Source organism: Artemia franciscana, chromosome 1 (genome assembly GCF_032884065.1).
Source record: "Artemia franciscana chromosome 1, ASM3288406v1, whole genome shotgun sequence".
NCBI classification, from domain to species: domain Eukaryota; kingdom Metazoa; phylum Arthropoda; class Branchiopoda; order Anostraca; family Artemiidae; genus Artemia; species Artemia franciscana.
The window spans coordinates 13,581,846-13,608,774 of NC_088863.1; the positions used below are offsets into that span (position 1 = coordinate 13,581,846).

General features: G+C 34.3%; 1 protein-coding gene across 2 annotated transcripts in view; it reads left to right on the forward strand.

Annotated features, from left to right (window-relative positions):
- The window catches only part of LOC136025989 (monocarboxylate transporter 14-like), an 88,436-nt gene that overhangs the window by 44,220 nt on the left and 17,287 nt on the right, over positions 1-26,929 (forward strand). For both annotated transcript variants that reach the window (XM_065702132.1, XM_065702141.1), the window contains exons 4-10: positions 2,004-2,205; positions 11,055-11,198; positions 16,489-16,694; positions 17,550-17,753; positions 18,512-18,657; positions 20,704-20,971; positions 25,278-25,342. In XM_065702132.1, the coding sequence (XP_065558204.1) occupies positions 2,004-2,205; positions 11,055-11,198; positions 16,489-16,694; positions 17,550-17,753; positions 18,512-18,657; positions 20,704-20,971; positions 25,278-25,342 (1,235 nt within the window). The remainder of the gene's footprint in view (positions 1-2,003; positions 2,206-11,054; positions 11,199-16,488; positions 16,695-17,549; positions 17,754-18,511; positions 18,658-20,703; positions 20,972-25,277; positions 25,343-26,929) is intronic.

Genomic DNA, 26,929 nt, shown 5'->3' on the forward strand with positions numbered 1-26,929 from the left:
AATTGCCTTTTGTTTTGAGTATATAGTGCCAAAGGTTTATTATATAATACTTTTATATAATTTAGAGGCCACTATTCCCATTTATTACTTATGTTTCGCCCTTTGGAACAATACTCACTCTTATGGCAATACATTCCATGATAATCCTTTCCAGCGTCTAAAGAAATTTTGCATGGGTGTGAATCTGACTGAGCATAAATTTTTCGTAATAAATTGCCTTTTGTTTTGAGTATATAGTGCCAAAGGTTTATTATATAATAATTTTATATAATTTAGAGGCCACCATTCCCATTTATCAGTTATGTTTCGCCCTTTGGCAATAAATTAATAAATTCACTCTTATGGCAATAAATTTTTCGGCAAAAATCCTGTTTTTCTTTTTGTATATATATATATATATATATATATATATATATATATATATATATATATATATATATATATATATATATATATATATATATATATATATATATATATATATATATATGTATATATATATATATATATATGTATATATATATATATATATATATATATATATATATATATATATATATGTATATGTATATATATATATATATTTCGGCTGTTTCAAAATTATGAACTTTTTGGGACAGTATCGTATTCCGTCAATTTTGACAAGACTTTTCGCCTATAGAAAGTTGAACCTTACAATCTCTGAAGACCTTCAATGAAAGCTTTTCCTTCTTAGGGGTTTTGTTGCTATATATTTTATCTGTTATTTTGCTGACTTTTCAGCCACGTTTCTGTTTTAGAAATTCGTTGCCTACTACTACTTTTTTGCCCACTAATTTTTGCTTGTTGACTATTTTATTGTATTCATGCCTGAAAACCGTAATTTTCTAAGTTTTTTCTTTTGGTTGTTTCACTATTGCTGACTTTTTAGGATGCTATCGTATTTTTGTCTGTATTAGAGTGCTGAATGTTGAAAACAAAGGAACAAAACTTTTTTTTAGATTTGACGACGCTTTTCCTCTGTAAAAATTTAAAGTTACAATCTGTTGATTCCTAGGACATCTACAGATTCTTAAGCTTTTATGCGCCATCTGATTTTAGTTTTTCTTTTTCGGAATTTTCACCACGTTTTTGTTTTTTAAAATTTGGTTTCGATAAAAATTCCACAAATGCATGTAGAGCACTATTCCACTACAAATTGAATTCTTGAATTTTCCTATTTTTTAACGGTAGGCTACAAATGACTGTGTAAGACATATTATAAATGCTTACCCATATTTCTTGCTTCTATCTATTTGAAAACCTCAAAAGGTATCCTATAAAATTATTTGACTTCCTCAAAGTTAACGACATCTAATGACATTGAGCAAGGGGAGCGTTATTAAATTCCAAGCGTGTGCGGAGGGTTATCCATTCAAATCCAATGACATAGTGCGGGTTGGCTAGTTTTGTTGGATAGCCAATATAATTTGGCTATATAATTGGGATATAGTTGGATAGCCAATATAATTGAGGAACACAGCGGTTCATGCATTTTGCCAAGGTTAGGTATCTGGTGAAATCTAATACATAATCTGTGGTGCAAGTCTCCTCGTAACCAAGCTAAGCAAATCAAGTTCTAATTTTACTGTCCATGGGTTGGTGCGCTGGATTCGAGATCCCTTGTCTGAGAGGACGCGGGTTCGAATCCCAGTGTACCCAATTCTTCAGTTTGGGACGGGGGTCAGTGGCGTGACTCTGTAAGCTTAGCCAGAGTCGACCCAGCTCTAAATGGGTACCCAGAAAAATCTGGGGAAGGTAAACAGGAAGGGTGTGCGAAAGCACAGGATGGCTGGCCCCCAACCCTCCATTGCACTTCCTGGCTGAAGGGCCAGGAAACGGAGATCAGCGCCGCCGGTACGGACTGTAAAGTCTAATGCCGTATCCTTTGCCTTTACCTTTTTTTTTATTTATAATACATTATTCAGTTGAATAATTATTTATTGTCTTTGATTAATTTTTTTAATGTTTGCTTTTATTTTTAGATGGACGAATATATTCTTGGACCGGTGGACGGAGGATATGCGTGGGTCATCGTCTTCTGTTCGTTCATGTGTAATCTTATCGTTGATGGAACTTGCTATACTTTTGGCGTTTTCATTGGTGATTTTGTAAATGAATTTGCAGTTGGAAAAGGAGTCGTTGCTTGGGCTGGTTCTCTATTAGCTGGAGTCTACATGACTGTTGGTAAGAACCCATATCGCTGATTTCTGATTGATTTACTCTTTAAATGTTTCTTAATCAGGCTCGTACATAATAAAAAATTATTTTAGGGGGGATACGGATCCGAAAATAAAAATGGGTGAATCACATAGAAACAATTCAAAATTATAAGGAAAGTTAAAAAATAATGTTTAGTAAGGAGGGTGAGGAAGTTACTTGCTTTTGTTACTCGCTTAATCTACTACTACTACTACTACTAATAACTCACTGCAGCACCAAGCCGCCTGAGGCCAACACAGCTACGCACGCTCCTCCTCCAACCTAATCTATTTAAAGCCTCCCTCTTTACACCCTCCCAGGAAGTTCCCATTTCCTTTAAATCCTTATTTATGACATCCTCCCAACCCAGACAAGGACGACCTGCTTTCCGTGTAGCCCCAGACGGTTGACCAAAAAGGACAATCTTCGGTAATCTGTCATCCTTCATCCGTAGAACGTGGCCTAGCCATCTCAACCTTTCTTTCATTATAGCCCCAGAAAGCGGGATTGAACCACACTTTTCGTACAACCTACTGTTTGAAATACGGTCAGTCAGCCGGGTACCCAGAACAATCCGTAGGCAATTTCTCTGGAAAACATCTAGTAAATTTTCATCTGCTTTTCGGAGTGTCCATGTTTCAGAGCCATATTTGACCACTGTCATCACTGTAGCTTCCAATATTCTAATCTTGGTTTGTAGGCTTATCTTTCTATTCTTCCAAACTTTTTTTTAACTGTGAAAAAACACCCTGAGCTTTAGCTATTCTACTTTTAACATCTTCACTGCTCCCACCATCTTTACTAATAATACTACCAAGGTAACTGAAGCTCCCAACCTGATCAATCTTTTCGTTACCTAAGGTCACCTGCTCATCTTCACTTATTCCTAACCTTAGTGACTTAGTCTTCTTAACATTAATTTTCAAGCCTATTTTAGCACCCTGAACTCGTAAAACCTCTAAAAATTCATTCATTTTGCTCACACTTTCATCTAATATGCTTAAATCATCAGCATAATCTAAGTCCAGGAGCGTTCTTCCTCCCCATTTGATTCCATGGTCTCCAATTGCCTTTCCTGTGCTCCTTAAGACGAAGTCCATCAAAATGATCCATATAAAGGGGGATAGAACACAACCCTGCTTAACTCCTGATTTAATACAAAACCAGTTGCTAACCTCATTTCCTACCTTAACCGCAGCAGTATTATTCTCGTACATAGCGCAAATCACTTTAATGTATTTTTCTGGTATACCATATAACGATAAGACCTTTGTTAACGCTGTTCTATCAACAGAATCGAAAGCTTGCTCATAATCGATAAAACTAAGGACCAAAGGTGTTTGACAACGAAGGGACTTCTCAATTATTAACCTAAGAGTGAAAACGTGGTCGACACATCCTCTACCTTTTCTAAAACCGCATTGTTCTTCCCTTAAAACTTTGTCTACAGCATGTCTCAGTCTAAAAAGTATCATATTACTCAGTAATTTGCTACCTACAGAGACCAGACTAATGCCTCGATAATTCCGACATTCACTCTTGTCACCTTTCTTATACAGTGGTTTAATTAAGGTTTTCCTAAAATCATTGGGTACTTCCCCTTTTTCAAAAATCATGTTCATAATCTTCAGTAGCTTATTCCTAACCTCAGAGCCACCATATTTAAGGAACTCATTAATCATACTATCAGCACCTGGGGCCTTATTATTTTTTAATCCTTCTAGTACTGTCGCTAATTCTTCCTCACTAAACAAATCTTCCTTCACATCCAAGGTATCACAAACTTTTTCATTTTCATCTATATCTTTTCCTGCAACTGTATCTCGGTTTAGCACATTCTCAAAATGTTCCACCCATCTTTCTTTAACTTTTTCCTTATCACTAATTGTGGCCCCATTTCTATCTTTAACTGGGACTAGTCCGGATCGGCTACTCCCTTTCAATTTATTAACATGCCAGTATAATCTCCTTAGTTCATATTTTAATGCTTTCTCCACTTTCTTTACATTCCTTTTGTTTTCATACGACCTATCGCTCAGATAATTCTTATACAAACCCCTTCTACTCTCTATTAAACCTAAAGCTTTTTCACTAATATTCCTAGTTGCTGTCTTAGCACTCTTCCCTAGGACACCATCAGCAACTTCACAAATTGTTTTTCTGAAATTATTCCATCCATCTTCCACATTGTCAAATTTTAAACCCTCAAGTTTAGTACTCAACTGTTCCTGGAATTTTTTTCTCAAATTTTCATCCTGAAGTCTACCAACATCATAACTTCCCGGGAGGGAGTTACTCTTCCGAAATTTCAGCTTTAAATTAACCTTAGACACTACTAGATGGTGATCTTTACTTTTAACATCAATAACGGCACTCCTATACACCCTAGTATCTTGTATTGATCCTGCTAGTCTTCTGTTTACAATAACATAATCAATAAGGTTTGCTGTCTTACCATCACGTGAATACCATGTCAACTTATGGGTCATTTTGTGACCAAACACCGTATTGGTTATAACTAGGTTGTTATACCTACAAAATTGCAAAAGCCTATAGCCATTACTGTTTTCTTTTCCTACACCAAAATTACCTAGGCTAGGATACCATCTATCCCTATTTCTACCAACCTGGGCATTAAAATCTCCTAGCAAAAACACCATATTTCTACCTGGTACCCTGTCTATTTGCTCCTGTAACTGTAAGTAAAATTCATCTGAGTCACTAGTATCTCCATCAGTTGGTTCAATGGGGGCATATACTACTATAACTGATACCCTAAACTTTTTAGTCATAAAATGAGCAATTAGTATTCTATTATTAATACCTTCCCAGCCTAAACAAGACTTAGCAGCTTCCTTATTCATCATGAGCCCTACTCCCTGTCTATGTACCCCATCCTTCCTTCCTGAGTAAACAAATTCTATGTCACCTAATTTCATGCTTCCTACCCCTGGGATATGAGTTTCTGAAACTCCTAATAAATCCAGTTCAAACCGTCTGAATTCGTCAGTCAAAATGTCGATGCGATAGTCATTTTTTAACGTCGTAACATTCCAAGTTCCAATTTTCATGTTCTTTAAATCTTTGAAATTATTTTGGCCTCAAGAAAAGCAGTGATCCCGGATACCAGTGCAGGATGGGGACCAACATATCTTCTCAAGTCTACACCGAAGCGCTTAAGCCGGCTTAGAACCGGACAGCAAGAAGTCCCTGGGACCTCCAGTAAGTTGGAGGCTTTGTGCAATCCTGGGCCCATCTTGGTCACAACATGGTTTTCAGCACTTGGCGATGCTCTTCTATCAACAAGAGTCGAAATCCTGCACAGACAGTCCCAAGCCTATTACCTCCGACTCATTATATATTCATGCCTACAAATATTATGCTACTACGGGGAGGCAGCCCATAGTAGATAAATTAGCTAGGAAGAGGTTTTTCAGCCCGAAAACGCCCATCAAAACAAACCAAGCCCAGAAAATTATCCAATAATCAGAATCCCGTACGAGTGCTGTGTTGTTTACTAGGCTATAATTTCCTCGAGGGGCGCCACTCCTCAAGTGGGAAAAATTGACCGCAAGTTTCCCAGTCTTGCAGGTACCCCGAAAGGGTCGAGGCAGCCCTTTAAAGAGGCCGTTGTCCATAAATCTGGATCTTACGCCCTGCCGCAGTTGTCCTCCTATAGAGGATCCTCCCACGATGGTGTTCTGCTTCACCATGCAATTTAACTCATTACTGGGATAATCGCTCAGTATTTTCTTCATTTATGCTCTGACAGTACTTTTTCTATGTGTTCTAAGACCTTAAAGGCTATACATGACGTTTAATAAAAGACAAAGATAAAAAAAGGAAATACAAGAGACTAAGGATGATTTTCAGCCAGTTGGAAACAAGAATTGAAAAGAAAAAACGAAATGGGGAAAGAAAAGTCAAGGATCTCCGCCAAGCCCTTTTCAGTGCTCAAACGCACACAGAAAAAACTAGCCTTTTGAAGTGAATCCTAACATAGTCTATCGTTTTGCTTTGTTTTTTTTTCAGCTGGCTGAAAAAAAAAACGAAGCAAAACGTGGCTGATTTTTTTTAAAATACATTCTAAAACCTCGCTGGCTATAAATGACGTTTGATAAGAAACGACGAAAATGCACAAAATAATTAAGAAAGCGAAGAGAACCAGGATGATTTTGAGCCAGTTGAAAAAACAGTCTAAAAGACAGAAACAAATTTTTCGGCAAGGATTTCCGCAAAGCTCTACTCGGAGCTGAAACACACACACATGCAGACACATACAAAAAATGGCTTTTTCAAGTGAAACCTAAAAAAAAAAATCTTCCCTGTTTTTTCGCTTCTATTTTTAGCTGGCTGAAAATTACCCTTGTTCTCTTGATTTTCTTCATTATCTTTCATGTTTTGTTCGTCTTCCATCAAACGGTTTTTTTGTTAATTTTTATTAATTCGTTATTTTTTTTATTAATTTGTTACAATTGTTGCTTACTGCTACGACAATTGTAATCAGTCAAATTATACAAAACTTGCTGCAAATTCAGGATATACTGATTTTTATTTTATTTGTTCTAAATATATATTCATCCCATATAGTTGACGATTACGCTGCCCGTAGACAAATATGCCCGTAGCAGAATATGCGTAACTATTAATATTTTCTAATTAATCAGCTAAATATCAAGCAGGTTTTTAATTTATTAATTCAGAAACAGTTTTTTAATGAAAATAAAGAGCGTGGTCTTTACAATGGATTTTTGAGAAACTGTTCCAAACAAACTAAGTCTTGATATTTCCCTAAATCTTAGAATTCTGAAAAACCCTCGCTTGTCAGTTTTTTTTTTAAACGTATTTTTAAACTTTTGATTACTTTGGGCCTTGGTTCGCTCTTTACTAGGTTGCCGCCATTGCTGCAACCATGATATTCAAATGCTTGCGGAATGACTGGATAAGATTATAATTGAGCCCAGCTTTTGTATGTTTCCGTTCTGCTGGGGAAATTCACTAAAGAGCCCCTTGTCTTTGAGACGGTCAGTCGACGCTGAGGATTGCAAAAGGATTTTAAGGTAGGCATGGTTGGCGTCAATCAGGTGTGATTCAGGCTTAAGTAGGTTATGTCTGATGATTGTTTGTTGTTGAAAGGTGATTTTATAAACCAAGTGATTGATGGGTTTTCTAGTGATGTCTGCAGGCTATGGTTAAACGTCAAAGCATATATGCAAACGAGAGGGGTTAGTGGAGAATTCCCATTTTCTTACACTGTTCATAAGAACCCAGCCCTAGGAAAATTGCAAAATATTGACTTTCAGATATGATTCCCTTGTTTTGATATCTTTTCTGGCTATTATTTTGTTTTCCCTGAAGCCATTTCTTTTTACCTGAAAAATGTTTTAGATAAATCATTAAAGATGTATAGCTATTTATAAACGGACATATTTTAAATATGTATATATTTTTCCTGGAATTGGGAGTATTTTCTTCTTATAGGGATTTCATTTGAATAAATAGAAAAAAGTTCTAAAAGAGCTTCTAAAGTTTCCAAGGAAACTTTTAGTATTCTATTCGAAGTATGCTACAGTCCCTATTGAAGAGCTAGGAAATTTGTCGAAACACCCTTCTTCGTCTTTGTTTTTCACTTTTATAAAAAAAAAAAAAAAAGTTAATGAGTTTAGGGATATAAAATTTTGGTTATTTTATCCTCTGGTAGTGTCGTTGCTGCCTGGAAGCAGTTGCAGCTTTTTAATTGATTGCCCACGTTTTTTTTTATTGTGGAAATAGTTAGTTTATTTATAGGCTTAAGTTTTGAAAACATTTTCGTAGATTCAATCAATATGAAGACTCTTTTTATCTCGGTATTGTACAAAGTCTGAATTTTTTTTTTTTGGTAATTTTCAACGTATCTTTTGCCATTTACGGTTTGAATTGGCAGTTATATTCTTAATTATTTCATTAATTTATTGACTAATCTTAGTAAGTTAATTTTCAATTAATTCTTAATTAACTAATTCTAAGTTTCATGTTGTTTATTCTTTCATTATATTGGGGGAATCTATTTACAGTCTATAGGGAGATATAAAGAATTGACAAATTTAAGGGAATAAGTTTTTGGGGAAAGTTCTATCGATAGAAATAATGCGAAAGAAGGATTTGGGAATCTAACTAAATCCGGGGAAATTACTGAAATTAGGGCTGAACCTTAGAGCTTTTTTCTAAAGGTTTAAGAGTGAGAATAAGTAAAGTTAAAGAGGAGATTTTGGGTAACTAGAATATAAATCAAGTGATTAGATTCACTTAGCCCAGGTAGTATTGTTAATAAAGACACTGGGTAGAGTGAAGATGTTTAAAGTAGAATAGCCAAAGCCCTTTGTTTTTGTTTTTTTCACAGTTGATAAAAGTTTGTAACATTTTGAGGATAAATATGTGAACCAAGATTAGAATATCAGGGTCAAATATGGAATTCCAATAGTTCCAAGTCCAAATAATTCCAAGTCCCAAAAAATTATAAGTAGAAAAAATTTAAAATAATTCTCGGAAGAAGATTTTCATCCACCAAGATATTCTCGGAAACCGTAGATGGTTGGCCGACAAGGACAAGCTTTGGCAATTTGTCATCCCACACCCAGAGAACATTTCCTTGCAAAATCAACCCCTCTCTCATTATAGCCCTAGAAAGCGGGATTGAACTACATTTTTCGTATTACTTACTATTAGAAATACGGTTAGTCAGACCGGTGTTCAAAGAATTCCGTAAATAATCTCTCTGGAAAACATCTAACAAATCCTCCTCCATCTTTCGGAGCGCTCAGAAAGTTGTTGCCAACAAAAAAGTCAATTTTTTCACAGTTGATAAAAGTTTGTAACATTTTGAGGATAAATATGTGAACCAAGATTAGAATATCGGAAGCCACAGTGATGACAGGGGGCAAATATGGAATTTTAGATTTTTTTTTATATTGGGGGAAACCTTTTGTAGTTTATAGAGAAATAAAAATAATTTACAAGTTTAAGGGAAGATTTTTTGGGGGAAAGTTATATTGATAGAAATAAGAAATCTAATAGTAAATTGTACGAAAAATGTAGTTCAATCCCGCTTTCCTGGGCTATAATGAGAGAGGGGTTAATTTTGCAAGGAAATGTTCTCTGGGTGTGGGATGACAAATCGCCAAAGCTTGTCCTTGTCGGTCAACCATCTACGGCAACACTAAAAGCAGGTCGTCCCCGAATGGGATGGCAGGATGTCAGAAGGAAAGATTTAAGGAAAATCGAACTTCTTGGGAGGGTGTAAATAGAGGCTTTGAATAGATTGGGATAGAGAAGAAGCATGAGTAGCTCTGTTCGTCTTAGGAGGCTTGGTGCTGCAGTGAGTTGTTAATAGAAGTAGTGATTATATGATAATTGCATGAGAGGCTTTGAATAGATTGGGATGGAGAAGACGCTTGAGTAGCTATGTTCGTCTCAGGAGGCTTGGTGCTGCAGTGAGTTGTTAGTAGTAGTAGTGATTGCATGATAATTGCATGAGAGGCTTTGAATAGATCGGGATGGAGAAGAAGCATGAGTAGCTGTGTTCGTCTCAGGAGGCTTGGTGCTGCAGTGAGTTGTTAGTAGTAGTAGTGATTGTATGATAATTGCATAAGAGGCTTTGAATAGATCGGGATGGAGAAGAAGCATGAGTAGCTGTGTTCGTCTCAGGAGGCTTGGTGCTGCAGTGAGTTGTTAGTAGTAGTAGTGATTGTATGATAATTGCATGAGAGGCTTTGAATAGATCGGGATGGAGAAGAAGCATGAGTAGCTGGGTTCGTCTCAGGAGGCTTGGTGCTGCAGTGAGTTGTTAGTGGTAGTAGTGGTTATATGATGATTGCATTTACGTTTATAATAACGTTGATTAAAGATTTGCGTTGATTTATGATGATCGATATTGATTACTTTCACCTGTCGGTCTCCTTTTTGTTCTTCATGTTGTGGCCCTTGTTTGTTTTTGTCTATCACTTTTTTCTTCTTTCTTTAGGCTTAAAATTTAAGCTGTCAGCGGCTTTAAAATGTTTAGTAAAATCTCACGAAACCTGGTTAGTAGGCTATATTGTTGATTCAAGGCCAAGGGTCTCTTTAACCGTTATTGAATTCTGACTTTTATTGTTTTTTTGTCAGCTTCGATTAACGCATCTTTTCTTCTTCATTTCTGCATTGCTATTGTGGTAAATACTTTTTCTTTTATTTATGTTTCTTTTTCCAGTTTTACTAGTTTTCGTGTTTTTCTTGTTGTTTATTATTTCTTGTTGTTAATTAGTTATTGCTTAGGACTTTTGAACAAAAATCCATCTTAGGCATTACATTTTTGTGTTTTTTTTTCCCTTAAATTGATGTATACGCTCAAAAATAAAATATTGGGGAAAAGAATATAAAAGAAGGGAAAGATTTTGTATTTTGTTGAGGAACGTGAAGAATCGGTAGATTTGAGGAAGGGATTTTTTGAAGAGGAAGTCTTATTGATGAATCCAATTAGACAAGAATAATGAGAAAGCAGGATTTTGTTGAAATTCTACAAGCTGGTGAAATTCCTGAGATTAGTCCTATTTCTACTTACCTTCTAGTATAAATTGTGTTTTCAGTATTTATATTATTAATTTTGTTTTTATTATTATGTTTATTACTATTAGTTGTATTATATTATATTTAATAATATTATTATTATTTATTGTCATTAATATTATTATGCTCGTATTATTTATTCATGTTTATTGCTATTAATAACCTTCACAATTACAAATTTTACTTAATTTAGTTTACAATAGTTAAATGCTCAATGATGTGAAATTGAAGTTTTCTTTTTGTTTTCTTTTAAGGTCCGTTCGTTGGTGCACTGTCGGACGTTATTGGTTGTAGGCTGACTTTGATAATTGGAGCTATTATTGGATGTTTATCATTTGTTTTGGCGTCCCAGGCAACAAACATCTATGTACTCTTTTTAACCTATGGTGTTATGGGAGGTAAGTAAGCTGTTTGATAACTTCTAGCATGTTTGAAAAGAATTGAATTTAATCTAAAATCAAACCTTTCGTGTATAGGAAAGATTTTATTATTATCAAATTATTATATTTTTATTAAATTACTAAATTTTAGAAGGTGGCAATAAAAAATTACAGAATACTTTTTTTTAACCTACAGTACAATGGGAGTTAAGTTAGCTGTAAGTCAATTTCTAGCATGTTCAAAGAAAACTTGAATTTAAAATTAAAAAAGCTTTCATTTATAGGACGGAAAAACTATTCTTAATATTTCCAAAGGGTAAAAAAGAAAAACAGAATTATTTGTCTTATTTTTCATGGTAAGAAGGATGAACTAAGTAAAAGTAAATTAAGGCCATTTGATATCTTAAAAATTATTTTGCGAGTTTCAGCGTCGAATGACTGTCTGTTAGACAAACGGCCCTTTAGCAAATTTTCTGAGCACCATAGGAAATTCCCAAAACAGTTTTGGTAAAGATTGATAAGAGATATTGAATGTCACAACAGTTCGAAATGCTAACGACAGGCTAGTTTAAAGTAAAGAAAACGTATAATCTCTTACTCATTGTTAAAAAAAGTGTTGTCTATTCAATGTACATACAGCATAAATAGTATGTCAGGTTTTCTGGCAGGGTTTTCAGTTAAGGTGGGGTGCGCAACAGGAAACTCCCAAAACTGTTAGTCTAAGGATACTTCCTTTGAGTGGATTTTTAAATTTTTCCAAACAGGTATGGTAGAATATTTTTAGGAACTGCGCTTTCCTGAATTTGGAGAAGAAAATTCTACTCCTGTCAATTGAGAAACCAAAATTCGAACTTTGTAATAATTTCCAACCAGCTACGAAAAAAAGAAACACAAGCAGAGTACTAGGAAAAAGAAACAAAAAAACTTCAATCACCAATTCAATACCAATTGATAAACCAAAATTCATACTTTATAATAGCTTCCAACTAGCAACTAGAAACAAAGAAATCAAGCATAGTGCTTGGAAAAAGAAGCAAAAAAGGTTCAATCTGCACAAATATGACACAACCATTAGCGGCAAAACAATCGGATTAACGGGTGGGAACAACCCTGCGAAATAAAAACCATTATCAGCTAAAACAAGTATTTAATCTTTCGATGGACACAGAAATATCCGTAGCACCGTATTTACTAACAGAGGTGTGAAATCGAGGCAAATAAAGTAGGTATTTCAGATACCGAAAATGCATCACTTGAATTGATTTTAATTGCTTTTTCTCGGGCAGAGGGTACATACCAGACATAAAACGGAGTGATCACAGAAAGTACTTTAAGGACGTGCAAGCGCTCGACGTGAGTAACGACCACGATTAGTGACGATTTTCCCATGTCCTATTTGAATGCTTTGTTTCATGTCGACAAGAGCCTCTTCACGTAGCCAAGAAGGCCTACTGTAAATATGGATCCCAAGCCCATTAATACATTAGCACATTGGATTGAAGAAGATCCACATGGCAGTGCTAAAACTGTAGATGGCGTTTTTACATTAAATGCTAGGTAACCACATTTATCAACATTCAGACCTAATCATATGCGTTCTACTAATCAACAAGAGATTGTCTGGGCAAGCAATATAGTATATATCAATGTAGCCCAGAAAACAGGTAGATTCGATATTAGTCAACATATGATTAATGCACATCTTGAATAAATATGGGGATAAAACTTCACATTGGCGAACGCCTGACCTAACAGGGATATTTCAAAACTTACATAATGATGAAAGTTCACATCATTAAGAAAATTACATGATTAGAAACTTAGAGAATGATGTTTGGTTTATTAGATCTCACTATCACTGGCACAAAACTGATGGAAGTAAATAAATTTTGTTTGATTGGAGTCAAGAGTTTTTCTGGAATGCAGGCGTCGGCTTTTAGTTTTCTGTCGTTTATTCGGATATCTTATCCAAACTCTACAAGTTGTGGCATATCACCCTATCATTTCTAATCAGTTTGGCACAGACCCAAAAAAATGTTGCGATGGACGAGAGAGCGTAATTCTTTAAGGCATCGCATCGTTTTAGCCTCCTTTTGTACATTATATATTTCGTTATTTCTTTTCTTATTCTCTGTGTTTTCCTTTTTTCTAATTCTTAGAATTCTACCATTTTGTTTTTAAATCTTTGCATTCAAAAGAACATGAGGTGGATTCAAACTGCTAAATTTTCTAAGGGCTATCCAGATTTTATTCTAATTTTGGTGGGTAAGATTTTAAACTTTAATTATCAACTTTGTAGCGTTTTATTTTTCATTTTTACTGTTCCTCTTAGTTGGGATTTTCTAATAATAAGAAAAAAATATTTTCTTCCTTCGTATGTCCATAAATTGATTGCGAAAGAGAGAGGGAAAATATCTCCAAATCTACGCTCTGGTAGAAGGGGAGGTCACCCCTCCCCTAAGATAAGCCCAAAGGACCCCCCAGGAAAAAAACCTTAGCATACATAATTGGAAATATTGTTAACTCCCAAGCAGTCAATTACCACGATCCTACACAGCAGTTAACGTATGCCAACCGAATATGCAACAGAATCTTCAGTTTGTTTCCGATACTCATAGGGAGATTACACTGATGATACACTTTTAGGGAGATTACCCTATTTTAGGGAGAAATCACTTCTTTTAGGGACACTTATTTTAAATATAGGGACAAAGGAAAATCTGGAGTGAAGTAAGGATTTTCATGTAAATCTGGGATAAAGTAAGGACTTTCAGTGAAAGTTTGATTTTTTCAAACAAAAAGTGGAAAAATTCATCATTGTAATATTTCTTAGTGAGAAATATCTAAAACTTCATGTTCAAGTATTGCACATGGTTAAGTGTAGTGATGGATCAGATGAGCGTCTGACTAACTGCATCAAACAAGTCATTGAGACGAAACTCAATTCCCTGGCAAAATATTGTTGAATTTTATGCAGATACTACTAAAGTCATGCTTGGAGCTAATAGATCTGCTTCAACGCTAACGAAAGCCATGGTGCCTCATATCTTGAATCTGAAATGCTCGTGCCATCTTATTCACTTATGTTCATCCTATGCATGCTTGTCACTTCCAAAGACACTAGAAGACTTGGAATGAAATATATATGCCCACTTTTCCAGGAGTCCTTCCTGGCGAGATAAGTATGCAGAATTTAACAAGTTCCTTGAATGCAAAGAACTCCGAATTCTTGCCCCAGGACAGACCCCCAGACCCCTTGGTTGTCTTTTCAGGTCTGCATAAAGAGGCTTATTGAGCACCGGGTTGCTTTTACTCCTTATTTCATAAAAACCACGTTTGACGACCGAACTATAACCAATGACCTTAACTAGTCAACATTACAAAGCAAGTTGACAAAGTTGAATTTATGGACAACTCTCTTGGTCTCTCCAATAATTTTAACTACAGTTTTCCAATCTGAGCCTCCACTTCTTCATTCCCTAAAGGTAAGTGTCAGCAAACTTGTGAATAATGTTGCGTCTAACCTGCATGGAACTAAACTGTATTCGCAGTCTTGGTTTCTTTACCGAACTGAATCCTTACCTTTCAAATAAGTACCTGCCTTTAAACAAGACATATATGAAAATAGCTGTAACCGATTCAATGTAAGAACTCGTAGATGATCAAGAGCCAAGTATTAATATTGATCTCTTTTACCAGTCTTGTTGAAACTATTATATAGTCCTAATTAAGCACGTTCAAGACCGTTTCAAGTTTGAAGACGAAATTTTAGACATTTTGGGATTGATTGAACCAAGGAATGCAAGAAATTTGAAGCTAAAATCTCTAAGGCCACTATTTGTGAGATTTCTTGTTGTAACAGAAAAGTGTTGCGTCCAAAAAACGGACGGAGAATGGAGATCTCAGGCAATGACCGATGTCACTGAGCTTCATTTGGGAGATGCTCAAGTTGAAGACCTGTCATTTGAGCAGTACTGGATGAAGATGCTTAGTCTGAAGACTCGCAGTGGTGAAATCAACTACCCAGAATTGTGGAAATGCATATCACTGATATTTTCGTTACCCTTTAGTAATGTACCTGCTGAGTGTTAGTTTAGTCGCCTGAAATTAATCCAAACAGACATCCGAAATAGTTTCGGGAACGTCACACTAGTCTCACTTATTCGAGTCAGCTACTGGTTGGAAAACGAAGGTAAAACTCCATCAACCGTCAGCATACCGAAAGCTGTTGTTGGCTTCAAGACGAAAGCAGACACTACGTGCGATGAAGTGCTGAAGATGACACTTACTTGAACTTTTTTTATTGGTTCTCGATAGTATAAAAGATTTTATGTATATCATTATCTGAAGTAAAAAATAACACTTTGATTCTACGTTACGTTTTAAGATTGTATGGAAATCTAAGGCAAAATATCTCTTTTTTCTAGGGAGAAAAATAGGGAGAAATCAGATCTAAAGGCAAGGAATTTTAGGTAAAATTGATATAAAAATAGGGAAAATTCAAACCGAAAAGTGGAAGACCTGCTCATAGGGGAATTTTTATTATATATTATTTTTTTTATTATTATTTGTTGTATGTCTGAAGCCACGCCAAAATTTCTTATTTTGCAAGTTGCATATAACCTGGTTTCATAAAGAAGACGATTTTAAATTTCCTTACAGGATATCCTGCTCTTGTCTCATGGCTGTGGGATCAAGTTGAAATATACTATAAAGGTTTTTGAAGGGGTTAAGGAAACTTAGAATTTTGTGCTTGGGGAAAGGGGGTAACATGTTTTTGAATCCGGTCCTCAGTGTTGGCAACGATTTATTCTAAAACTATTGCCTTAAACGTTCTCTTCCAATTTTGTACAATTACCGTGTAATCACCTTGATAGATTTATGTTTCTATTGTAGGGATAAAAAGATAAAGATAAGGTAACAGGCTATAAAAAAAGAACCGTATGATTTCAAATTTTTTAGTTTGAATTTGATATATTTAAAAAATAGATATACTTGTAGACTAATTTTAACTAGTTCAATAACATTGTCTCAAACTATAGATTTTTTCAGAGAAGAGATAAAAATTTATCGATTTTTTTTTAAGATGAATGATTTCAAAATTGTATATACAGATTTTATATTTTGGAAAAAAAAATTTAATCAACAAAAAAGACGTTTTCCTATGGCCATGGGACGCAAAAAAAAAAAAAAAAAAAAAAAAAAAATGCCTCCTTATATTTTGATCGTTCACTCTACGCCCGTCGTAAGGAGATAAGCTAGACTCATTATTTTTTGGATCTGTTTTATGTATATTTTCTCTTTTCAGGAATTGGACTTGGCTTGATTTACTTGCCTGCCCTGATGCTAGTCAATTTTTATTTTGAGAAAAAACGTGCCATGGCCACTGGCATTGCCGTATGTGGCTCAGGCTTTGGAACTTTTTTGTGTGCCCCTTTCGCCGCTTGGCTCCAAGATTCTTATGGCTGGCGTGGAGCTCATTTGATTATCGGTGGCCTTGTACTCAATTGCTGCGTAAGTATGGAAGTAATAGTATTGAACAAATACTTAAAACACTATACCGAGACTACTGCCGTAATAAAGACGACCACTCGTGCGACAGCTTTGCCTTGAAATTGCCAGTCGGTTTTCGAATGGCCTTACATGGTTCTCCTGCTTTGTAAAGAGCTATTTTGTGAATTTCGCGTCCATAAGTATTTTTTGAGCATTAAGTTGAATTTTGAGTGATTTATTGAGCGTGAACGAAACGAAATCAGTAAGACCAAATTTGCTTAATATCAGATTTCAGAAGTATTCAGCAGAAAGCTTTAACATACAGAATTTGCTGCAGCACATTCACCCTATGCAATCTTACTCATGCAATTGAAATGAAGTTTATTTGTCAAAATGCTATCATTTGACGCTGAAATTCGTTTTTATTGGTGGTTAACAATAAGCGAGTGGGTTTCTCGCTCGGAAGTTACGACGGGGTACCCCATGTAGGTTAATGAAGACAATGTCCCCGAGGGGATTCTAAAAAGAAAATTGAGTATTCGTAAACACACTAGTGTTAGCACCAAATACAAATCGGTAATTTTCGTTAACGTTAATTTTCAGGCATATTTTGGAGAATCCAATTTTCTTTCGGGGAAATTTGGGGAAACACCATTAAATTCATAGAAAGCAGAGGTACAACGCTACACAATGGCGATTGTAGATTTTAATTCGTATCACACCCATTTTAAAGTGCTAAAGACTTTTCTTTTTACTATCCTTCCATTTTACCTCACTTCTTTAAATTAGTTAACTTTCTATTTATTTGCCTTCTATATTGTTTTTTTTCTATTTACTCGTCGTTGAAATTACTATATTTATATTATTTTATTATAGGTATTCGGAGCTCTGATGCGCCCTTTACAGCTGTATCATGAGTCGAAGGACCAAACTGATTACGAGGGGAAGAGGGAACAAGAGGTTGACTCTTTGGCAGGATCTCACAGTGCAGTTTATAGACCTGAATTTAGTTATGATAGAAGAAGAAAAGGACCCTTAAACACCGACCCTGGTGTCCATTCGAACTTGAACCTAGAACAAGTAGGATTCGTATATGAGTTTAATATTTATAAGAGTTCAAGTTTCACTAATTAGATGATTTCTGCCCTTGTGTCCTGCAAAACCTTAATTTTCACCAGAAACCCCGCACAATTCTATTGAACAAAAACTGATGAACAGGTTAATCTGAAGGATAATTATTTAGCCTCTCAGTCTTAGAGAATATATTGACGCGCGGTTGTATATTCCTCCGTCAAGATTTCTTAAAGATTTCTGTATTTTTCAAGAATATAATTGTATTATATTATGATTTACCAGTACAGAACAAGCAGGTCATTTAATTGTAATAAATTAATAAGTTACAGTAAACAATTGAGTAGAGTTAGAATGAAAATTCATTGCAGATTCTGTTCTTGAGAATTGTTCGATATTGGTTGATGAGCTTGATCTCGGAAAGCTTTTCCACGTTTATTTTAGAAAAGACTTTGTCTGCTTTGGCTTTTGTTAGATTGGCTTCTGAAAATGGTAATTAGCGAAAGAGGTGAGATAGCTAAGAAGTAGTGGAAAAACCCACGAAAAAACTTTAGTATTTTGTTAAAATTTATTTTGACAACCTTACTCTCTCTCTCTCTCTCTCTCTCTCTCTCTCTCTTTCTCTCTCTCTCTTTCTCATTAATGTCTTTCTGCCTTTCCCACTCTCCTCTTTACTATCTTTGATAAGGCTTTAGTTTTAGTTCTAAATCTGTCTAGTTCTGGATTATTGCTCCAATTTTTGATAACCATTTTGATCATCATTTTAGGTTGGAGATAGAGGAAGTAGCTATGCGTTGCAACCGATTATGGAAGAAACTAATTATTTGACTGTTACCTCTCAATCGCAGCTAAAAGATGTTGTTCTTGAAGTACAAAAGCCAAATGATGATGAAGAGGATGGTGCAACTGCCAGGTTTATGACATCCCTTTTAAAAATTTACTAAAAAAGTTAGCTAAAGTGTTATAACTGTGCAAAGAACTTTATCCACCAAATTGCCAAATATTTATTTAGAGATCATTGTGAAATGTCCAGACAAAATGGGGTAGGGGTAGTGTTTCGGGTGTGAAGAGGTTTGAGTGGGGTAGGATATGTTCCGCCTAGATTTTCTGACCACTTTGATTTAGAAAAATACCCTTTTGAGCGGTATTTTCATTGAAATGCCTTTTTTGGGTATTTTTTTTGGAGATATTCAGAAAATGACACATTAGCCCACCTAGATTCTGAAAAAAAAACTTTGGCTCCCCTCTAAGCTTTTCGAATTTAATTGAATTGAATTTATTTATAACCCGTTATAATACACATGAAAAACGGAGTATAATGTGAATAAAAGAAAAGAGGAAAAAGAAAATGACCTAAAAAACTAAACAAAAAACTTTGCAACACTTCACCTTACTTAAAAACAATTAAAACATACAAAAGCAAAACATTCATTGAATCAAAATAGCCCTCCATGGGTGCCGACCAATTCTACTATTATAAGCTACTATTATATTATTGACGCCTCTTATTGTCACTGTTTGCTCCCCCCCCCCCTGAATCTAGAAATCACATTGTTTGGTGGGGGGTAATTACATTAAAAATTCATTTTTGGGCATTTTTTTGTCAAAAAATGATAGGTTTGCCCCCCCCCCTATTGATTTTAGAGAATTACATTTGCCCCGTCTCCTTTGTAAATTATCGTGCATTGATGCCACTAGTTGTTGCTGTTTACTCTTGAGTTCTGCAATAGGTAGTAGAAATTGAAAAACAATGAAAATTTTCAAAATAATTCACATCTCCTGGAGGATTTGATTATTTTTGAGCTCCAGGTCCACTTTTCTTTAGTAGTGAATATGAACCAAAATTATGGGTTTTTCTCATAATTTTTCTCATAATTGTTTTTCTCATTAATGTCAGCTTCTAGCAGAGAATTATACTTTTAACAGAAAATTGGTTTTGGGACTTAAAAATTTCAAAGCTGAGAAAAAGAAACTGATAAAAAGGATGTAAGGCCTGCTAATGACGTGCAAAAATTATGCTTATTATAAGCAGAGAGTTGCTAAAGAAAGTATGTATGTATGCACTCTATAAATAGCTAAACAATTCAAGACTCACATGAAATTTTTTCAAGATATACTAGAAGCTTGAGAAAATTTTAAAGTATAGGAATTCTAAAAAAAAATGAGAAATTCTACTTGGAATGACCTCATTCAAGGTCCTGAGACCCAAGTATCACCGAAGCGAAGCGAGTGTCATTCATGTGTGCAGACGACCAGAGCTGCCGACTACAATGAGTACAGTCAGTGAAAAGGCGCTGCAAAATATTCTCAGATATATATCAATTTAAGACTAAAAGAAAAAAAATTCCGGCTTGTAAGGGGTCATGCGACCCCTATAATTATTTCATAGATTTTAATATAGGGACGAGTTGTTCTTTTTTGGCGATTCATCTAAACTAATCTTGGTTCTTTTTAGGGGGGTGGGGGTATTTGGCGCCTCTTAAAAAAAAAACAGTTAAAAAATCAGCATAAAAGAAACTTTGCGGAAATTACGATGAGTACTGATGCTATCAGACCAGATTTTGCTACCTTCTGACTTTCTAATAAAGAAAATTTATTGAAGAACGTTATACTTAAAATACAATTAAAGATAAAATCGAAAAAGCATACATTCATAATTAAAGCAGACTAATGAAGCAGAAGAAAGCAGATTTTCATTTATAAAAACTTTATGTCTCCTCGGGAAAGAGAAGAGTTCAATGGTTGGGAGAAAACCCCGCACTTTTTTTTTATCTTTATTATTATAGTATTTTTTTTCTTATTGTTTTTTTTTCTTACTTTTTATTATAGTATTTGAAAAGCATTTATGTTCCTGTAATTTAACTGTATTTTATTATAATATTCTATTATAATTTATAATATATTTTATTTCCTTTCATTGTATTTGATGTATTATTTATTTACTAAAATATTATTCTAGTGAAACAAAAGTTGTTAATGAACCTGATTCATTGAAAAAAGATCCAATTGGGAATGGAATTGAAATTGTGAAGAAAAACAGCGAAAATAAAGTCACCACAAATGGCACTCAGCCGCCCAATGGACTACCCAGAAATATGACCCAGCCAGTTGTGGCTATCCAAAGGGATTCCATTAGAAAGAACGATTCAATGCCCATAATTGAGAATAAATTCCTTGCTCCAGCAAGGTCCATCTCCCGTGCCAGTTTTTCAAGGACTCGTCAACAGGTAAGCGAAATTAAATATAAAGGTATTTACATTTTTAAATACCCGTTGTCCAACGGTTACCCGTTATTTTTCTAAACGGGCACCTGTTATTCAGTATATTCCATGGTAGTACAATTTCTCCTTTTCTCATTTATTCCTTTAGTATATTCTTTTACAGCCCTAATAATGTGCTTGTCTTCTTTCGCAGCCTTGTGGTAGCGTTAGCAGACAATATGAGGCTTGACTGAATGAGGATTTGTAGCGTCTCTAACTTTCATAAAGTTTGTACGTTTTTTTTTTTTTTTTTTTTTTTTTTTTTTTTTTTTTTTTTTTTTTTTTTTTTTTTTTTTTTTTTTTTTTTTTTTTTTTTTTTTTTTTTAGATTTAACAGAGTTTGGAGAATAAATGATCACATGCTTAGGAAACTTATTAACAGGAACTTATTACACAAATGGAAACTTGTCTATTATATTCACTTACATTCTAAAGGACGTGACAAATGCGAACAAAGACCTCGGTTTTCTAGGAAATGGATACCCAGACGTTGAGAGAAATTTACTTAATTTACAGCTCTGTAATCTAACACGGAAGCAGGTTAAGCAATGACAACCTTTCAACACAAAGTATAATAATCATAGTTTAAGCAATGTCGATAAATAAAATATATTTACATTTTTATATATCCGTTCAAATACCCGTTATTTGTATTAACAGGTACCCGTTATTCACTAAATTCCATTAAAAGGCATGATTCACTGCTAAGAAAATTGAACTCTATTGTTATGTTCAAATACCCGTTAAGTAACGGGCATCTTAACTGGTACACGTTATTTTAGTGATTTTAGTGAAAAATCCTCAAATTCAATAATTGAAAAATCCTCAAAAAATAACTGAAAAAAAATATATATTTTTATAATTGAATATATAAAAATATAATTATTCAATTATTATTGCATAATTGAAAAAAGCTCCAAGAAGATAGTTCTGGCAGCTTCTAAAGGACTTGTCAACAGGTAAGTGAAAACGAGTATCAAGATTTTCGAATATCCTTTAAGCAATGGGTAAATGATTCGAAGATTAAATGATGATTCGACTATTTCTACATTGTACAATCAGGGTCGGTTAACAATTTATTTTAATTTTAAATACTTTATTAAGTTTTTTGGAAACCTATTATGAATCTTGCCCAAAGCAATGTTTGTATGAAAAAAGCCATATAGAAGCAATACTCTCCGCTGTTTTGATAGTGTGTTTAACTCTAGAATTTAATACTAGAAACTGCAACTCCTTTTGACTTGCATCTCTAGAAGAGATCTAATTCCTCTCTAGAATAGCTCTAGCATAATATGCGAAGAAAAAAAAAATTCCAAGACCGAAAGAAATCTAATTGGCAATCCACTACCGAACAAGAGGATTAAGGGTTTTTTGGCAGATGTATGAATCGTCCAGGGTTGCTAAATGTTGTAAATTAGTATTTTGTTTCTTTTTTCCTTAGCTTCATGGGACTATTTAGCTTCATTGAACGTACGACAATTGATAAGATGAAATTTAAAAATTTATACTTTTCTGTCTTAGAAGATTTACCAGAAAGAGTAAAATACCAGCAAAAAATAATTAAAAAGAAAACACTGTCTCTAAATTTGTTAGAAAGTGAAAAAAATTTCATTTCCTGTTCCCCAGAAAAACTAAAATTTGTGAAGATATTGAATAGTCATGTCATATTTTGTAACTAACCAAGGACTGCACTGTCTATCGTGATCACTATGTGCTTTCATGTTTAGTTTTAAGTTTTACTTTATCCAGGTTATAAAATTTTTAACTTTGTAATTTTTATAATCTTTTACTTCATCCAGGTTATACTTTATATATTTCTTGCATATGTTTTTACTCTACTTTATATTTCTTTACTTTATATATTTTTTTGCTTTACGTATTTTACCTTATAATCTTTATATTTTTTCACTTTATCCAGGTTATAAAAGACCTGGTAAATAATTTCCTAGCAAGTAAAAATAAGTAGATATAAATTTGAAATTATCAACCAGATTAAAATAATGAAAGCTTTGAGACCCATGGTTAATGGGACCCAAGACAGAAAGTTTCTGTTAGAAGTGAAGCTGGCATGAAAATGCTTTTGAAAACTATTCTAAAGATTGTATAAAAATGATTCTTTTTACTTGATGATCATGTCTATCATCCATCCTAGGGCAGAATTAAGGTAGATAGGCTTATGTTAACAGTAATTCAAGTGGTTTATTAGTTCTTTTAGACATTTGAAGGCGATTGGAGATCTAAAAACTGTTCAAAAAATGTATGACCAACCAGGTCCACAAGGACATACAGGTAAAATTTAAGGTAGAATCCACAGGTTCTACTCTCAGGGCAACTGAAAATCTCAGTTGCCCTGAGAGTATTGTGGTTCTGCCATAGGGTGGACGTTAGTTCTACTTCAGCTCTGCTCTTGGATGGATTATAGACTATCTATCAATAAGTGAAATGACATCGTTTTTATACAATTCTGAAAAAGCGCTTATGCCAGCTTTGCCTCTCACTCAGACTATCTGTTTTGTTATTAATCCAATTAGCCATCACTCAAGTTTTTCATCACAATTCACCAAGGTGATTGTAATTCAAAATCAAAATTTTTTGTTTATCAGCTCAACTTCTTTTCTGATTTCAACACTTGAAACTTTATATATAGTTTGATCTTAATATAAGTATTAGAAATTTCAGAAGAATTCACAATTAATATCCATATTGATAATCATGTTATGATGTGAACAGGTAATCTGAATGTACGCTTTTGTCTAGGTCTAGTATAGTTTCCTCTTAATGAGGTTTCTAAATGTGGTCAGGTTTCCCTGTGGCCGAGGACAAAAATTCTCAATGTTGATAACTAAAAAAAAAAACAATGGACCGGATCGTATTGTACAATATATTCATAAGGATTGATTGTGCAGTATATGAATAAGATGTGACTAAAAATGGGGACATTATTTTGGTTCTGGATTTCCGTGGAAGTCCCAAACTGGTTGTTACAGTAAGAAAGATTTGCGCTGACTGGATAAGCATAGATGCTTATCAGGCTGTCATGAAAAATGGCTATCTTAAAATTTTATTTGTATGTTTCTGGAGAAATGATAGGCGTGAGAGTTGGGGCTGGTTGCTCTCCAATCACTTTCGACAATTAAAAACTGATCCTTTCAATTTGCAATCGAATGAGCCCTAATCGATGATACTACGACAGCTCCTTCTATACGAAGTGCTCTTAGCTAAAAAAAAAAAATATACATTGTGCCTTTATTGCTCTTTACTTAAACAGCATGAATGCTCTCGAAAATCAGTAAAATAAGAAATCGGCAGATTCCATGTGCTGTGTTAATTACCTATTCAAACCCTATTCTACTACCTCAGCAAAAGCCTAGATAGATAGGCGGATAGGCTAGATCAAGATAGGCGGTCTGTCTGAAAAGCAGCTTTTCAAAGCAGCCTTGACTGGATGCAACCGTCGGTGCATCTCTATAAACGTTTTTTTTTGTCTGCTTTTACTATCGACCGTAATCTGTTGTCACCCAGGGTTTTTAGCTCATGAACTGGCACTTGGAAGTTTGAACTTTTAAGACTGTTTAACTTTAAATTTTACATAAATCCTCCAGTCATCACCACCGAGGGTCTCTGGTTTGCTACTGGCCTCGAAAATTTGGACTTCCAATTTTTTTCAAACAATGCAGTGTATCTTCAACATTGAAATTAAAGTATTTTTTCTCTGAAATTTTTTATCAGCACTCATCCCTTCGCTTCCCTAGCCACGCCAAGCCTTAGATTTGGCCAATGCTTTTGGCTAACCTCATTACACGAGTGTTGGCCAGATATGACCTGAGCGATTCCGAGCAACTTCGGGTGATCATCGACACCTAGAGTTTATTGTGTGACCAGCATGTCGAAATTGGAACGATTAAATGAGCTTTAAAGTTTTTATAAACTGTTAGATTGTTGCACAGTCCACCTATAGCTTAAGCTGTTTTTTCGTATAGAATCTTTCATGCATTAAAATCCAATTATATTTTTAACATCCGTTTTACAATCAAAGATTTATGGATGCGGGAATTTCACGGTAGCAAAAATGAAGCTCCGAAAAGAGTGGGGTGGAGGAGGAGTCTACGCTGTTGTTGTGACATCGGGTGTCTGTGTGTTGCAAAAAGGTGTTTGTATTGTGAGCATATTACCTTGTCAATTCTTTTTATTTATTTCTTTAATATAATCAACTAATTAACTTTAATTAATTTATGAAATTTATTTAATTGTTTATTTATACGTTTTGTTTTTAGAGCATTGGCGATAATCACAGTGAATACAGTTTTATGTTCACTGCAAGAGCAACACCCAGTATTGCGTAAGTCTGTATTTTATTAAGAGTATTTTGCTAATTAGGAGAGTTAAAGTTTTATTAAGAGAGAAAATTTAGAGAATTTGTTATGAAGAAAGAGAAAGTAACAGCTAGTAGACGAAATATGTTTCTATTGAAATGAACTACATTGGAGAGACAGTACGAAAAAATTATCCAGCATTGGAGATCGAAATGATCCGAATTTTATCTTATTTAATTTCTTTCTTCTTTTTTTTGACACTGCTGATATACAACAAAACTTAAGGATTCTTAAATAGAATAAACATCTATGAATATTGTCTACATTCTATTGGTTGGTAAAAAAAAAATCAATATTTTCCTTCTTTTTTTATTAAAAAAAAAAAATTACCATAAAGAACTAGGACATGTCGCTAGCCATGCCAGTGGCCCTTTTAATCGCAGTTCAGGCGCAAAAAAACTATTTAAATATGGCAAAAGTTAGTAAAATTGTAAAAAAAGGAAGGACTTCAGTAAGACAAACGTTCTTTCTCAAAAAACTTACCACATCCTCCTAGACAATTCCTGAAGGCCTTATGACCGTGTACATTTCAGTCACTTGTTATGGGGATTTTCTTACTAACTTCACTTTCACCTCAGTTACTGGTATTTAAGTTTTTTTTTTTTTTTTTTTTTTTTTTTTTTTTTTTTTTTTTTTTTTTTTTTTTTTTTTTTTTTTTTGTCTTATATAAGTAAAAAATTAGTAAAGATAAGTAAAAATAAAGAAAATAATTGCGCATGTGCCATTTCGCTTCTTTTCCTTGAGAAACAAAAATATTTCAAAGTGACAGAACGAGTGAAATTATAAAAAAGGACACTTCGAAAAAAAAGTTTTTTTTTAACTTTGCCCATTTCCCTTCCAGGAAATCCCTGATATCCTATATCCATGGTAACAAAGTTGTACAATAAAGAACTAGGGTGTGACGCTGGTCATGCCAATGCCCAATTTAAGGATAATTCTGGTGCAAAAAAAGAAGATTTTTTTTTTTAAATACTTTGAGGCGGGCAAATATTCTTTGGATTTCTTTTCCTTAATGAAAAAAGGTTCTTATGTTGTTAAGCATAGGGAGATGTTGTTGATCCTAAGCAAAACAACAAGAACTACCTTATTTAAGGTCAAAACCATTTTATTTTGTCTAGATATTGCATTTTATTGTAGTTTTTTTTTTTCAATGATGTTGCAAGATTAGTCTAAAAATTATCTAACAAGAAACATTCGTGTCTTAAAAGTCTCTTGTGTTTCTCTTCGGGTTTTCTGAAGGAAATTCCTTTTGGTTTGAATAGAGCTTTAAGCTAAGGTCTAACAGAAGACGATAAATTTTAGGGACCGTAAATAACCAAATAACGTCATTATGTGAATTAGGTTTGGTATGGTTATGAACCCAAAATTCTCTGGTCTTCCTTGAAACTTTACCTATCAAACAAGCCTGTATTTTACCAACCTGAAATTGGTTACCAATTTCTAAGGCTGTATCCGGGGGGTTACGCCCCCCACCCCTCCTAGATTTTTGTCCAGGTCGTAAAAACTAAACTAAGATCCACATAAAACATTTCAATGCGCTTTTTGGTTTTTTG